This window comes from Oryctolagus cuniculus, chromosome 10, assembly GCF_051225735.1.
Source record: "Oryctolagus cuniculus isolate XC-2025 breed Fujian yellow rabbit chromosome 10, ASM5122573v1, whole genome shotgun sequence".
In the NCBI taxonomy this organism is placed as follows: Eukaryota; Metazoa; Chordata; class Mammalia; order Lagomorpha; family Leporidae; genus Oryctolagus; species Oryctolagus cuniculus.
The window spans coordinates 70437709-70454275 of NC_142876.1; the positions used below are offsets into that span (position 1 = coordinate 70437709).

Genomic DNA, 16567 nt, shown 5'->3' on the forward strand with positions numbered 1-16567 from the left:
TGTCATCTCATTTCTGTCTTTGGTCTGATGACTCGTGGAAACCCTCACGGCTCTCGGCTTCTAATAGCAGGGACACCTGGGTTCCATGTCCAATTTTTAAGGCAACATCGAGGAGCACCGGCCTCTGTCTCAACGGCTTCTGGGGGGCACTAGCTCATGGCTGGTGATTGTGGTTGGGCCTGGAAAGAACCGCTCCTCTTTGTGGGGTGTGTCCCTGAGGTCGCTGTTGGCAACAGGGCTCTTAGTGCGCTGCCCCAAGGGTTAACTCAGTGCCCAACTCCTGCTTTTGTCAAGGCCTTCAGAGGCGAGAGGGATTTCTTGGTCATCTCCTGTGGCCCAGGGGCTGCCAGCCTGCCTTCTACAGCGCAGGGATGGGAGTGTGTTCGGCGCCCGGCGCAGCAGCCCATTCCAATTTTGCCTGGCTCTTAATGATCCAAGAACCAGAAGAACACGGTCATGTTTCTCGCTGATGAGTGTGGGGGCCTGTATTTTTCACATGCTGGTCCTAGTTCTGACCATCAGACCAACATGGACCCACGTACCCTTGATGGAAGCCATTATAGCCCACCCCAGACCTGCCTCAGCCCCGTGGAGTCACAGTCTGGAGAGAGGGAACTTGGGATCTTGGCTTTGAATAAACTGCTCGTGTGATTTTGATCCACGCAGAGTCTGAGACCCGCTGTGTGGTGGAGGAGAGTAGGGGGTGGTGGCCACGTGTCAGTGGTGTGGGCGGCTGGTGCTGGGCAGTGGTCTCACACGTGAGGGCACGCTCCGCACAACATGTAGGAATGAGTGGGCGGCAAAAGAGTGGCAGGGTGGGGGTGGGTCTCAGGAACAGGCCCTGGTAGGTCATTCTGCAGGACATGAAGGAGCCTGGTGGGTTTGGGGGTGGCTGATTGTGGGGACCCGGTAGAGGGTGAACTGGGAAGCTGGAGAGGTAAAGTCAGATCCTCCAGGGCTCGGTGGGTCACATTCAGGGTTACTGAGGACACCATAGGCGCTGGGTGGGCGTGGATTCCCTGCAGGAGGGGAGCCCTGGGTGGGGGGTGTTTTAGGAGGGAGCTGTGGTGGCAGGAAGGGAGTGGGCTGAAGGGGGTTGCAGGGTACTCAGATGGCCCAGGGTGCAGGTGAGCAACCGCGGGGTCTGGGGTGACCACACCTTCTGTCGGAGGAAGGGGTTGTTTTTGATATCTCAAAATTGGGTATGTGTGGGCAAATGCAGGTGAGGCTGTCTAGGAGGCGACTAGACATCTGTCTACCCCTGAGAGCACCTCCAAGATGGGTTTTGCTGTTTCCTAGGCATGCAGCCCTCAACTAAGCCTTCAACCTCCCTGACTTTCCTTATTACCTGTCGGTAAAGGAGAGGCGTAAAATGACCTGACTGTGGGGAAAGACCAGCCTCATGATAGCTAAGCATCTGGAGCTCAGGGAGTGTTTGGGTCGTTAGCGCAAAATGGTTTTTGTGAAGATGGGTCGCCGTGGGGAGACAAGGTGAGCCAGGGAGGAAGAGGAGCAAGGAGAGGAAGAGGAACAAATGTGTCAGGTCAGGAGCAGTCCTAGAGAGTGCCTGTGGGGCAGGTGCCCCAGGCGCACGGGGAGGGCGGGGTGGGGCTGAGGGGGTTTGCCCCCCACCGCCCCCAGCCCTTCTTAGTTACGCCTGTTTCCTATTTAAGGAGCTGCAATTACTAACAGCCCAGAACTTCACTCTAAAAGTCACATTTGAACTGAGCAAGTATCTTACAACAGACACAGAAAAGCAGTCCTTGCACCTCAGGCGCCTCTGATTTTACCCACCTGTCCGTCTGTCTTCTCTGCAGGTGGGTGAGAGCCTGCCGTGTGCCAGGTGTGCTGTGAAACACTTCCGTTATGCTTACCTGCGTTCACTTCCTGTGCATGATTTCTCTAGGCCCTTGTGGGTACTTTCTGGGGCCAGGTTGTTTAGGGACACCTTGAGTTTTAGCAAGTGCTGCCCACCAAGGACCTGTCCCAACACTGTGTAGGCTACAGAGAGCCACCTGAATTGGTACCATTCATCGGCTTCCTCCTTGCTGCCCTGAGGGCTGAGATGTTCTCTGTCAGAAGTTGAATTAGTAGTCCAGGGACACGGGGTAGGGCGGGGGGAGCCCAAGGCTCCATGAACTACCTCAGCCTCACTGCTCACCAGCCGGGCACCATCTGTTCTCCTTCCTTCCGAACCTGACCTTGTGATTTAACTAAGCCCTGGGACACTTGTTAAGGCTCTCTCACATCTATTTCTGTTTTCACCTTTTCTGAACGCTAACTGGGAGGGATGGGAGGACAAACTGGCTTTCTTGGTCTGGTTGTGTTTCGTGTTCATCGTCGGTTATTGTAGGCACTGGGTCTGCCCGCGCAGCTTCTGGGCATGCATGGTTGCATGGCCCTGGCTGGGGTCAGGCAGAGAAGGGGACTCTTGTTGGTGGTGAGGATGTTGCATGGGGCTGCAGCCCTGGCCTGCTTTTCTGGAGAACCCCCCTTGGTGCAGCATGAAGAGGCTACCTTTCAGGTACCCCTGAGAGCACCTCCAAGATGGGTTTTGCTGTTTCCTAGGCATGCAGCCCTCAACTAAGCCTTCAACCTCCCTGACTTTCCTTATTACCTGTCGGTAAAGGAGAGGCGTAAAATGACCTGACTGTGGGGAAAGACCAGCCTCATGATAGATGAGAAGTATTACATTGTCAAGGTATGTGTGCACTTACCATTTGCTTTTTTGAAATATTGTTTGGAATCCCCATCAGAATGAAATAATGACCCTTTCATCTGTAGAGTGAATGAAAGGTGCAAGAGTTGGAAGTCCTGTGATTTGGGAAGGCAGGGGTAGGAGCGTCAGGGGTGACAGCAGGTACCAGGGAGGCAGGACTCAAAGGGAGCAGAGTTGAGCTCCTGACCTGGGGCAGGACTGAAACTCCACTCTCCACGGAGGAGGTGGAGAGGTTGTGAAAACAGTACATGTGGCAGGAAAACAGCTGCTCTTTGGGACACCAGGCACTGGCAGACGTGGGGTTGGGGTGTTGCAGTTAAGGGCAAGGGCAAGGCAGGGTTGGGACTCTGAAGAGGCCATCGGCCTTCCTGAATGTGCTGCTGCTAGTGTGCGGGAGAGACAAGCCTGTGGCTAGGCCGTCTCCTTGTGAAGCACCGACTTGTGAGGTTGCTAGAGTGCTCTGAGTTTGTGGCCGATCTGCTGCAGTGTGGGCACCGCGTGGGCGTCAGCTCTAACAATGGAAGCTCCCAGTCCTTCTGTCTCCTGGGGCTGGAAGGAATGTGCTGTGGTCCAGGGGATGAAGCAGGCGGATGTCCCTGTGGGGGTGCACCGGGCCAGCAGGTGGGCAGAGATGGTTTCCTGTCTCGCTCCGACGTTCTCCAGTTTGGGAGGAAAAGAACCTGGAGCCTGAGGCACCTCTGCTTTGTTTTTCTTTTTTCTTTTTTCTTTCATTTTAAAAAAATCTTTTAAGATTTATTTTTTATTTATTTGAAAAGCACAGTTACATGCGTGCACACACACACAGAAAGATCTTCCATCCAGTGGTTCCCCAAATGGCAGCAATGGCTGGGGCTGGGTCAGGCTGAAGCCGGGAGCCAGGAGCTTCTTCAGGTCTCCCACATGGGTGCAGAGGCCCAAGCACTTAGGCCATATTCTGCTGCTTTCCCAGGCACGTTAGCAGGGAGCTGGATTGGAGGTGGAGCCGCTGGGTCTCGAACCAGTGTCCATTTGGGATGCCGGCACTGCTGACGACAGCTTAACCTGCTATGCCACACTACTGGCTCCCCGGTGTTTGTTATAACTTCACAGCGGTTTGTGATTTGGGGGGGACTCATCAGTGATTTGAGGTGAACTGAGTATGTGTGACTTTCCTCCTGTATATTGGCTTAATCCCTCAGTACCCATGGGGATGTTCTCTGTGTGTGTGTGTGTGTGTGTGTGTGTGCACACTCACAGGCACCCTCTCTATAAACAAGTGATTAGGGTCTGGTATCATGGCCTAGCGGGTTAAACCATCACTGCCTGCGAAGCTGACATCCCGTATGAGTTCCAGTTTGAGTTCCTGGCTGCTTCACTTCCCATCCAGCTCCCTGCTAATGCGCCTGGGAAAGCAGCTGGAGGATGGCCCAAGTGCTTGGGCCCCTGCCACCCATGTGGGAGACCCAGATGGAGGTCCAGACTGCTGAGTTTTGCCAGGCCCAGCTCCAGCCATTGTGGCTATTAGGGGGAGTGAACCAGCAGATGCCTTTCCCTCTTTTTCTCTGCCTTTCAAACAAAAAAATTGATCTTTAAAAAAAAAAAAAAAGCCAGAGGGGACAAAGGTAGAAGCGGTGGGCTGGGGAGGGCACTGTTACGGTGTCCAGAGAGCAAGGAAGATTCAAGGCAAATAGCAGCAGAGATAAAAGGTGAGCAAAAAAGAAGAGTGATCGATGACTCATATATGGCAGATATGGTGTACACAGCTGGTGTTCACTACGCATTAATCTACCACAAGATGTGTTCACCTGGTGTTTGTAGCAGAACCTGCAGAGAGCATCCCTACCTGCGAGCTGCCTGCCCTCCTTCTTACCCTGCAGAGTTAGGGCTGTGGCTCTGCCTGAAGGGATGTGGGGCAATGCAGGAGCAGGAAGGCGTTACAGGCGGTCGCGAGTTTTCTGCCACTAGAAGCACAGTCAGTGTGTGCGTGTGCATCACCAGGGAGCTGGGCATGGGGTTAAGAATGGGAGGGCCAAGGCTGGCTACAGGCGACGCAGCCAACAGGCGACACGTGAAGTAAATAGGAATGGCCGTCCGCTCTGCTTCTGAGGGCAGTTTTGTCTTTTCTCCTTCAGTCAACATCTGTGGAGCAGCACCTTTGTGTGGTGCTGGAGGTACAGGAACGAAGTGCATTTTCTGCCCGCAAGGAGCTGCCCAGCCTGGTGGAGACAAAGAAGTGAAAATTGTGCCTAGAAAACAGGTGCTTTACAAGAAGTCTGTATATGGGCTGGCGCTGTGGCGTAGTGGGCTATGGCCTCTGCCTGCGGCGCTGGTTCCAGTCCTGGCTACTCCACTTCTGATTCAGCTCTCTGCTATGGCCTGGGAAAGCAATGAAAAATGGCTCAAGTGCGTGGGCCCCTGCACCACTGTAGGAGGAAGCTCCTGGCTCCTGGCTCCAGATCAGCCCAGCACCAGCTGTTGTGGCCATTTGGGGAATGACAGTGGATGGAAGACCTCTCTTTGTGTCTATTCCTCTCTCTGTAACTCTGCCTCTCAAATAAATGAATAAATCTTTAACAAAAGGTCTGTGTGTGACAGGTGCTGGGAGGGCCTGGGCCTAGGCTGGCTGTGGAATGGGCGGCCAAGGTCTTGGTGAGGATGCTCAGGTTGGCTGGAGCTCTGGATTCACCCTAGGAGAGGAAGGAGATGAGGAAGGTAAAGGAGGCTGTGACTGGTCCCTGGGAGGCCATGGGTGCTCCTCAATCTGAACTTCATCCTTAGGGCCGTGGGAGCCACTGAAGTGTGAGCAGGGAAGCAAGCGAATCAGGTTTGCCATCAAGAGAGCAGCTGTGGTACCACCACCGCTTTGACAGATGCTCTGCTAGCCTCTTCGTAAATACCGAATGTGACCTTATTTTTTGGATGCATTTCCTTTGCTGAGTGCCTTCTCTCCTGATGACAGGCTTCTGTTCAACACTGAGTGGGCTTCGGCAGTTAGCACCTTCTCTCGCATCTTCTGCTTCATTCACATGCAGTTGGGGTGATTGGGAGGTAAGACAGCCAGGCATTGCAGAGCAGGGGTTAGGGCAGCCAGGCATCAGGGAGATGGGACAGTCAGATATCAGGGAGGTGGGACAGCGAGACGTCAGGGAGGTGGGACAGCGAGACGTCAGGGAGGTGGGACAGTGAGACATCAGGAAGGTGACACAGGCAGACGTCAGGGAGGTGATACAGCCAGAGGTCAGGGAGGTGGCACAGTCACATGTCAGCGAGGTGGCACAGTCTGAATGTTGCCTGGCTTTGCCTGCCAGCCAGGACCAGTTGTGGGGAGCTTTTGAGTTGTTGTCACTAGAATGTTTCCATTAGCTCAAATAGTTTGTGCATGGTTCCAGTGCTCTGATGACATTCCTGGTGGCAGATGGCTCTTCACACAGGGAGGTCTCTTTTATTATTATTTTTAGTGATTTGACAGATAGACAGTGAGAGAAAGAGAAAGGTCTTCCTTTCATTGGTTCACCCCCCAAATGGCTGCCATAGCTGGAGCTACGCTGATCTGAAGCCAGGAGCCAGGTGCTTCCTCCTGGTGTCCCAAGCAGGTACAGGGACCCAAGGACTTGGGCCATCCTCCACTGCCTTCCCAGGCCACAGCAGAGAGCTGCACTGGAAGAGCAGCAACCGGGACTAGAACCTGGCGCCCATATGGGATGCTGGCGCAGCAGGCGGAGGATTAACCAAGTAAGCCATGGTGCTGGCCCCAGGGAGATCTCTTGATAATCTGTGCTGACAGCATAATATTTCTCAGTAAGAAATGGGTTTTGTGTCATGACCTTGACTCTCAGTAAGAACTCAGTGTTACGTGGAGAGCCACACGCATGCCAGTGCACGTGTGTATATCATGCACAGAAGGTCCTCACACTTCCGTCCTGAGAGGATCTGGCTATGACCCACCACAGCCAACTAATGACTTAACCATCCAGAGTTTGAAAAAAGCTATCCTGCAGGAACTTATCCTGTGGTCTCTACTCCTGTGCTGGGTGGGCACAGAGGGCCCAAGGCAAGGGGTGGTTGTATGGAACTGGTAGAACAGGGAGCCTTGGTTAGGATTCAGCATGCTCTTCTGCAAGCCCTGTTTGATATATTTATTTTAAAACTAGCCTATGGAGTGGGCATTGTGGCTCAGTGGGTTAAACCATGTCTTGGTTTCAATGGCATCCCATATCTGAATGCCACTTTGAGTCCTGTCTGTTCCACTCTGATCCAGCTTCCTGCTAATGCACCTGGGAGGTAACAGACAAAGGTCCAAGCACTTGGGTTCCCACCACGCACATGGAAGACCCAGGTGGAGTTACTGGTTCTTGGCTTTAGCCCAGCCCAGCCCTAGCTGTTGTAAGCATTTGAAGAGTGAACCAGCGAAAGGAAGATCTCTCTCACTCTGTGTCTCCTTCTCTGTCATTGTGCTTTTCAAATTTATAAATAAACTGTTTTTTTTTTTTTAAAGAAAACCAGCTTTCACTTTGCTTTAGTTTATATGAGCTGACCATGGTGATGTCCTTAATGTGTGACGACTCTGCTCATTATAATATTACAGCGCCTGCTGTGTCAGGACTTCACACAGACTCCAGGTAGTTTAGTGTCCCCATCACGCCCCTAAGGTAAGTTTCATTATTCACAGTAATAGAGACGCAGAAAATCATGCTCTTTCTTCCCTCCCTCCCTCCCTCCCTTCCTTCCTTCTTCCTTCCTTCCTTCCTTTCTTTTTTCTTTCATTTATTTATTTTTATTTGAGAGGCAGAATTACAGAGAGGCAGAGAGAGAGAGAGAGAGAGAGATGGCTTCCATCCACTGGCTCACTCCCCATATGGCCGAAAAGGCCACAGCTGTGCCTATCTGAAGCCAGGAGCCAGGAGCTTCTTCCAAGTCTCCAGCTGAGAGCTGGATCGGAAGTGGAGCAGCCAGGTCTCAAACTGACACCCATATGGGATGCAGGCACTGCGGGCGGCGGCTTTACCTGCTACGCCACAGCGCCGGTCCCCGTGCTTTTTCTACTTCTTGCTCTGCCAGAGTGGCTGAGGAGAAGGGCTTGGAAGCTCCTGGGTGCTGCTGTTTTCTGTACCCCTGGGCCTTTCATTGTTTTAGATGGAGGCAGTGTCACCTTTATGTTTCTTTTTTTTTCTTTTTTTTTTTTTGACAGGCAGAGTGGACAGTGAGAGAGAGAGACAGAGAGAAAGATATTCCTTTTGCCGTTGGTTCACCCTCCAATGGCCGCTGTGGCCGGCGCACTGCGGCCGGCGCACCGCGCTGATCCAATGGCAGGAGCCAGGTACTTCTCCTGGTCTCCCATGGGGTGCAGGGCCCAAGCACTTGGGCCATCCTCCACTGCACTCCCTGGCCATAGCAGAGAGCTGGCCTGGAAGAGGGGCAACCGGGACAGAATCCGGTGCTCCTACCGGGACTAGAACCCGGTGTGCCGGCGCCGCAAGGCGGAGGATTAGGCTAGTGAGCCGCAGCGCCGGCCACCTTTATGTTTCTTGATCTCTACCTTTTCTCACCAGGAAATGCTACCATGATTCTCAGAACAAGCCAGGGACTCTAAGAAGGTTTTGCTGTCTTTGAGCAAGTGGGTTCTAGTGGGAGAGGAGGCTCGAGGGCTCCATGAGGCAGAGGGAGGCAGAGACCACGAGACCACAGCAGACAGCACCTTGGTTGGGGTACCTGGCTCCAGACTTCCCTGCACTGCTCATCTCGTGGCTGGAGCTGCAGGACAGTGAGCTACAGAGCCCGTGAGCCTGAGGAACCAGGTCTGCACCATGTGCCTGAGACGTGGAAGGCTGCTGCAGGAAGTGCAATGATCCAGACCCTGCTGCTGCTGGTCCCCGAGGCACAAGCTTTATTTTTATTTTTGTAATTTTTACTATTTATGTGAGAGGCAGAGAGACACACAGAGAGATACAGACAGAACTCCCATTTGCTGGTTCACTCCCCAAATACCCTCGGCAACCATGACCGCTCCAGGCCAAAGCTGAACATTGGGAAACCCAGTCCTGATCTAATCACTTGGGAGGCAGGGCCCCAATGACTTGAACCCACTGCTGCCTCGCAGGATCTGCATTGGCAAGAACTGGTGTCAGGAACTGTAGGTGGGGCTCGAACCCAGGTTGCTCCCATTTGGGGTGCAGCGGTCTTGACCGGAGTGTTATCTCTAGACTGGCATACCAGCTGCGGGCAGGCACACACTTGAAATGAACTCTGCTGCCTTGTCATGGACGTTCAGCCTCTCTTGTGCAAACACTGTGCGTGCTCACTGGTGCACCTTCCTGCAGGAGGACTGAGCACAGCAGAACTCGAGTCAAGGGCTGCTGTTGCAGGGAATGAACACGTGCTTAGTTTACCGTATAGCTCATGGGACTTAGCCTCGCCACACGCAGTCCCTGCCCTCGGAACGCTCTAGTGACTGCGTTTGTTCCGCACTTTGCCTCCCAGGGGAGACCTGGAGACCTTGCTCTCTGCCACGGGCATGTTGAGGGTAGACATTAAGGATATATTACCCCCGTCTAGCTGTAATTTTGCCTAATTTTTTTTTAGAGGAAGGAAGGAAGTGCTTGTTGGCAATATCTTTTGCTGAACACTAAGCTAAATTTGGAGCCAACAATGCAAATAAGAGCCTTGCCCTTGGAGCTATCAGAATGAAGTGAGGGAGACAAGATAAACGCAAGAAAAATACAGAGAATGCAAACAGCGCGCAACACTTAATTATTAGGTATTGATTCATACCAGCTGCACAGAGCTGGTGTGTAAGTGCAGGGAAATGCTAGAATGACCAGGGGATTGGGAGCCCAGGGATCCCTGGGGTGGCTGAGAAATGGAAACGAGGCTGACCTTATAGTATCGTCTTATGCTTTCTCTGAAGTTGTGGAGTAGACGTTTTGGCTAGAGTTAGCGTCTTGTCTAGTGGTTGGCAGATTATGACTCATGAGCCGTATCCTGACCTGTGCAGGTTTTTTTTTTTTTTTTTTTTTTTTTTTGACAGGCAGAGTGGACAGTGAGAGAGAGAGACAGAGAGAAAGGTCTTCCTTTGCCGTTGGTTCACCCTCCAATGGCCACCACGGCCAACACGCTGCGGCCGGCGCACCGCGCTGATCCGATGGCAGGAGCCAGGTGCTTCTCCTGGTCTCCCATGGGGTGCAGGGCCCAAGCACTTGGGCCATCCTCCACTGCACTCCCGGGCCACAGCAGAGAGCTGGCCTGGAAGAAGGGCAACCGGGACAGAATCGGCGCCCTGACCGGGACTAGAACCTGGTGTGCCGGTGCCGCAAGGCCTAGTGAGCCACGGCGCCGGCCCCCATGCGGGTTTAATAAATAAAGTTTTATTGGAACTTGACCATGCTCATCCATCTGTGTGTTGTGTGTGGTGGCTGTCACAGCAGGGTCGGGGGTAGGGACAGAGACTTCGGGGACTTCCACAGAGCCCTTTCCCACCTGGCCCTTCATCCACAGTCTGCCAACTTTGTGTAAACACACACAATAAATGCCAACAACTGATTTTCTGGCTCGGGTCTCACAGACGAGCTGACTTCAGGGGAGCTACTTGTGAGCACATCTCAGCACCTAGCACCCATTACTCTATCAGTGTTGGGAGAGCCCTTGGCAGCTCATACTCCTGTGGCATCCTCTGCCACAATGGTCTAATTTGTTATCTTACACGTGTGTGTGTATGTCTTCTAAGCACATGTAGAACTCTCCTATTTTTATTTTATGTTCTTGTCATAGCAACTGTAGCTTCATTAGCTTTGGAACTCTAAAAAGCAACTGGGTCTCAGTATTAGCCCATGGATTTTGAGAAAGTTTGTATGTAACATCAAACACACACATATACAGATCTGTATGTATATTTTTGTTTTAGTGGAATGAAAAATGTACATACAGACACGTAGTTTGCTGTTTTTTGTTGTTGTTGTTGTTGGTTTTTTTTTTTTTTTTTTTTTTTGACAGGCAGAGTTAGACAGTGAGAGAGAGAAAGACAGAGAGAAAGGTCTTCCTTCCATTGGTTCACCCCCCAAATGGCTGCTATGCCCGGCGTGCCTCGCCGATCCCAAGCCAGGAGCCAGGTGCTTCCTCCTGGTCTCCCATGTGGGTGCAGGGCCCATTGCTTTTTTTTAAAGGTTTATTTATTTGAGAGGTCGAGTTACAGACAGAGAGAGGAAGAGACAGAGAGAGAGAGGCCTTCCATCTGCTGGTTCACTCCCCAAATGGCTGCAATGGCTGGAGCTGGGCAGATCCAAAGTCAGGAGCCAAGAGCTTCCTCTGGGTCTTCCATGTGGGTGCAGGGGCCCAAGCACTTGGGCCATTTTCTACTGCTTTCCCACGTGCATTAGCAAAAAGCTAGATTGGAAGAGGAAGAGCCGGGACTTGAACTGGTGCCCATATGGGATGCCGGTGCTGCAGACAGTGGCTTTACCCACCATACCACAGCGCCGGCCCCTGTGCTATACTTTGTGAAGAAGGGATAGAATGTATTTAATGGAACAAATTAAAATACCTTCCCTTTTACATATGCATTTTTATATATATTTAAATCTGTATATAAATGAAATGGTGATTTTTTTAAAATAGAAAGTAACTTGCTTCTGAGTAACACACTGGCATTTTTTGTGACTATTTTGCAGTGCAGTGTAGATATAAACATTACTTTTGCATTAGTCTGCATATTTTTGGCTGAAATGAGCCTACCTTCATTGTATACATTTTCTTACATGACTTTAAGGTGACTTGATTGGTTATTTTTTTGTAATAAATTCCAGAGTTTTCCAAAGTTCTTCATTGTTTGTTGCTGTAAAGTGATTTGACCCTTAGCCTTGTAGAATTTGTTTTTACCCTCCTTGGAGAATCTTGGAGAAATCATATTTGAAGGAGACTGTTGTGTTTACCCAGTGATCCTACATAAACCCGATGGTTCTGTTACTTTCTGACCCACACAAAGCTGTCTGTAGGAGCTGAGAGAACAGGTTGAGGAAGGGTGTTGAGAAACACGGCCTGACTCCTCTTCAGCCGCTCTTAGCAAAGCACTCTGTTTCAGAGGCCTGCCCAGCTGCTGGACTGATGGCTGAATGTAGGAGTTAACTGCTTCTGCAGAAATGACCACAGTGTCCATCTTCAGAGTGTGGAGAACGTACCGGAACCAAATTCACTGGACTCTAGAATCTCACTCTTGGATGGCTCCAAGGACCATCAGCATTGGTACCTCCTGGGAGCTGGTGTGGAATGCCCTGCCCCAGGTCTGCCAAACCCAAAACTGAAATTCACTGAATCCTCTACGTCATTTGCAGGCTCCCTGGGGCAGACATTTGGCATAGCGGCTAAGTGTTTGGTTCACGTCCCCCGGCTGCTCTGCTTCTGATCCAGCTTCCTGCTAATGCACACATTGGGAGGCAGTAGAAGGTGGCTCAAGTCACTGGGTCCCTGCCACTCACATGGGAGTCCAGATGGAGTTTCTGGTCCATGGCTTCAGCCTGGCGCGGCCCTGGCTGTTGTGGGGTATTTGGGGAGTAAACCAGTGAATAAAAGATGCCTGTCTCTCTACCTTTCAAGGAAAAGGAAAGAAAGAAAGAAAAATCCGGCGCCGTGGCTCAATAGGCTAATCCTCCACCTTGCGGCGCCGGCACACCGGGTTCTAGTCCCGCTCGGGGCGCTGGATTCTGTCCCGGTTGCCCCTCTTCCATGCCAGCTCTCTGCTATGGCCAGGGAGTGCAGTGGAGGATGGCCCAGGTGCTTGGGCCCTGCACCCCATGGGAGACCAGGAAAAGCACCTGGCTCCTGGCTCCTGCCATCGGATCAGCGCGGTGCGCCGGCTGCAGCGGCGGCCATTGGAGGGTGAACCAACGGCAAAGGAAGACCTTTCTCTCTGTCTCTCTCTCTCACTGTCCACTCTGCCTGTCAAAAAAAAAAAAAAAATTTAAAAAAAAAAAGAAAGAAAGAAAAAAAAGAATTCATGTGCATCTTACACTTTGGGACGTTATGGTCTAGATCATCACTTTCCCAGGATGGCTGTGCCGTGCAGCTACCTTTGCAACTTAAGAAATTCAGTGGAGTCTGAGTTGCAGCCCCCAGGGACTTTGACTCAATGGGTCTCGGGTGCTGCTGCTGCCCACCTAGATGTCTACTGAAACGGACATCTCTGGTTGGCTGAAGGTGACTCACCTGGCTCTGTTCACGTCCAGCCTGACCCTTGCTTCCTCTGAGACTCTGTCCTCGAGTGGACGCTTCATTCTTGGAGAACCCTGGGCCTGGCGTGGCAGCATCGGCTGGAGCCCGGTGCAGGCCGTCTAGCTACCCAGCCTCCCTGCCTCCCTCTTCCAGTTCCCATGGAAACAGATTGCGGGAGAACGGGCATGGTGCTATCTTTACCATGTTTTTGGCCGTCTGAGGTCCGTTTCCATGGGAACTAGGAGGGATAGGGATGGTCGTGGAGCATCTAGACTGCTTTTGAATTTCAGTGGCAGCCCCTCTGTCCTCACCATAGAACCCACTTTGCCCCAGTGTACCTCTAGGTCAGGGCGTCTGCGGTGCGCTGAGCGTGGTCATGACTCATCTGTGGGGAGGTGCGCAGAGGAGGCGGGGAAAGAAAAGAGCTCTTAAAATACCTTGAAAATGCCAATGATTCTCTTCTGCTCCAGGAAGCCATTTGTAGGTGTTGGTGTAAGTTATCTGAATACCATTTTCAGCTATTATTTCTCGTATGGGTTTATTGAACATAATAACATGTTTTTATTCAAAGGAAATGAGGGGATGAGTCATTTTAATAGGAGCAATCTCTCGATGTGGGGAATCCCGACAGTCAGTCGGTGCATGGTGGCCACTGGCTGGCTCTGGGTGCTGCGGGGCCGTGCGGGCTGGGCAGGCTGAGAGGGGTCTGGCTTTCAAGGACAGGGCGCACACTGGAGTGAGAACAGGAGGCTTTGGTCTGTGGTAAGGAAAAGGCAAAACCCCACGTGGTGTCAGCTTGTCTAAGTGATTATTTGAAGATGAAAATCTTCAGGTCTAATCTGAGCAGGCCCTGGCTTTCGCCCTGAGTGCTGTGCCACAGAGTGGAGTTCCCTGGCTCTGAGTACTATGCGCTCCTTTCCTTCCCTCTCTCCCCGGAGCACACGCCTCCTCCCGCCCCCAGTAGCCCGGCCAGCACCCCTCCACGGAACCCCCTGAAGATCTGAAGCCTCAGGCTAGCACCGCTGCTCTTAGCCCTGTTCCCTTCACTGCCCTGGCCGTGAATGGGGAGACTGTTACACAGGCTGGTGCAGGCTCACGCCTTCCGTGCCTTTTCTCAGTTAATCCACCCCGCTGTCCCAGTTTACGAGGACAGGCCTGAGGCTCAGGAAAGCTGGGTCACGTGCCTGAGCTGCTCGGCAAAGCTGGCATTCGAATCTCGGTCTTTATCCTCCGGAGCCAGGCATACCCTCCCCACTCCCACAGTGCCTCCAGGGAGCCAGGGACTGTGCCAGTGCCAGGGGGACTTGCAGAGCCCTGGCTGCGGGAGCCTGCCCCTCGTGGGAGCCCCTCTCAGCACCCCCCGCCTAGCATCCTCTCTGCTTGCTGTCTCCTCCAACCAGAGAACCCTTTCTCCTTTGTGGGTTAGGCTTGTGTGCATTTACCGGTGTGTATTTTCCTATTTCATATGATGTATGCATCCGTATATTTAGCTTTAGTCCAAACAGACAAAATGTGTTTTCTGGTCATTGCATGGGATGTCTGGGATATTTGGGGAACACAGGCCTGGAGCAAGGTTGTGGTGCAAAGCAGTGACAGCTTCCTTCCTTGTGAAGAGTGAGAGCCAGTGCTGGTCCTGGCTGTCCAAGGGGACTGCCTTCACTTCACTGGCCCACGGGAGGTGGGGCTGGGCCAAGGCCACTGCACAGGGCTGGCGTCCTCACCTGTCCTGCCTCCCACCTGCCCCTCCTTCCTGCCTCTCCCAGGGCTCTGGAGGACCTGGCCTCTGTGTGAAGAAGTTTGTGGAGGACTCCATGGCAGAGCAGGGGTTAGAATACGTAGATTCCTGCTTGTCAAGTCCAGAGGGGAAAGGGATAAATAAGGGCCAGGTCTTATTTATGAGCTGAAAAAGACAGGCTCTTCAAGCAGAGGAAGCTGCCCACGGTGACTCCTGCTCCCACATTTGGTGGCCGGGGGCTTCTTCCTGCTGCGGTTTGCTTTTTGGTGGCGTCCCAGGGGTTCTGTCACTGAGGTCTGCCGAGGGAAGTGAAGACAGGCATGTTCCCTGGGCACCAGGCATGTCAGTGACTCTTAGCCGAGCTGGGCGCTCTACACATGACAGGTGGTTTCTGTAGCCACAGCCCGTGCCTCTGAAGCTCTGGGAATTTAGCAGACACAGCATCGGGTGCTGCGAGAGACTGCCCTGATGCCCTGGGTTTCCAGAAGGCCTGCCTGTCCTCCACTGGCGGGACCTGTGTGTACAGCTTCCACTGTGAACAGTGCTCCTTTGTTGGCACCGTGGAAGAGCACACGCATAGGCCTCTGTGACCAAGGCAGTGGGATTTGGTCTAAGGAGCTCTTTCTGCTTGGCCAGAGCCCTCCAGGGCACACAGGGAGGGGGTATGTATAGTCTTATTGGTTCAAGACCAGGCAAGCCGTCCCCGGAATCCTCGACCAATCCTCCATAGCTGCAGTGCAAGATAGATTCATTTTCACAGCTGGGCCTCGGCCAGCCATCCAGGAAGACGGGCACCTCGGCCAGGGTCTCCCTAATGTGTGCACAACTGGGTCTCCTGGGTGGATGACACGGTGCGCAGGAGCCTCCCGCAGGTATGGTGCTCCTTACTCTGTGGGACCACACAGAGGGCCCACAGTTCCAGGGGCCGAACTCAGACAGTGTCAGGCAGTTTGGGATCATCCAGACATCTGCTGAAGCATACATCCCCTTGCATGTCTGGGATCAGGTTAAATTGTCCCACCAACATGAACTGTACTGAGACCACTTCTGCTTCCAGAACCTTGCAGAACCAGGTGTGCCTCCGATGACAGCATTGCCAGTGGAATCCCATGTGATTTTTGGGAGGCTGTCTGGAGATTACCTTGGAGCCCTGATGGGAGAACTTGTGGCTTCTCCAAGGTGGCAGCTGAGCCAGTGATCCTTCTAGGATGCTGAGAGATTAGCTGCATGTTGTATTTTCTTCCGGATCCCTTCGTTGAGGGAAGAAGCAACAGAGGGGTCGTGTGGAAGTTCTGGTTCTGGGAGGATGTGGGCTGAGTGTAACTGTGTCTGCAGCAGTGGGAACACCCCCACCCCACTCCCCCGCCCCCTGGAGGGAAGTAGGACTTCTCCTAAACTTTATTTCCCTGGCCACATCCAGGCTAGGGGGTGAGTCTGTGTGTGAGTGTGTGACCCACGGTCGCACCTACGTTACATTAAATTGAGCGATGGCTTCTACTGGCCAAGGGCACAGGCTTGCAGGCCTGGCGTGGGGGAGGCGCCCAATGCTGCGCGTCTCCCTGTTCCTGTGTGTGTTGTAGACCACACAGACTTTTCTTTGGAAAGATCTAAGAAAAACATGATTGCAGCATTTCTACCCACCACCACCCACCTTCAACTGGATATTGCGTTGTGAAAAATCATCCAGTGGAAAGTTTTTCTCTTTCCTAAAGGAGTGTTTGGTTCAGAAAACACATGTGAGCAAACAAGACACAAGTCCGCAGCGAAAGATCAGGCGTTCCCCGTGTGTTCTAGGAGGCAGGCACGCAGCAGGTCTGGGGCTTTGTAAACAAGGAACATTTCAGAAACCTTTGCTCACGCAAACAACTGAAATCAGGCAGACTGTTCGTTCCTGTCGGGAACACTGGTTGCTTTATTGGTGATCAATTTTTATTAGC

General features: G+C 52.6%; 1 protein-coding gene across 1 annotated transcript in view; it reads left to right on the forward strand.

The window, feature by feature from the left end:
• The window catches only part of LOC127492483 (uncharacterized), a 149797-nt gene extending 148384 nt beyond the window's left edge, over positions 1-1413 (forward strand). Inside the window, exon 5 of the mRNA XM_089304915.1 lies at positions 1300-1413. Within this exon, the coding sequence (XP_089161041.1) occupies positions 1300-1318 (19 nt within the window). The 3' untranslated portion in view covers positions 1319-1413. The remainder of the gene's footprint in view (positions 1-1299) is intronic.
• The last annotated feature ends 15154 nt before the right edge of the window (positions 1414-16567 follow it).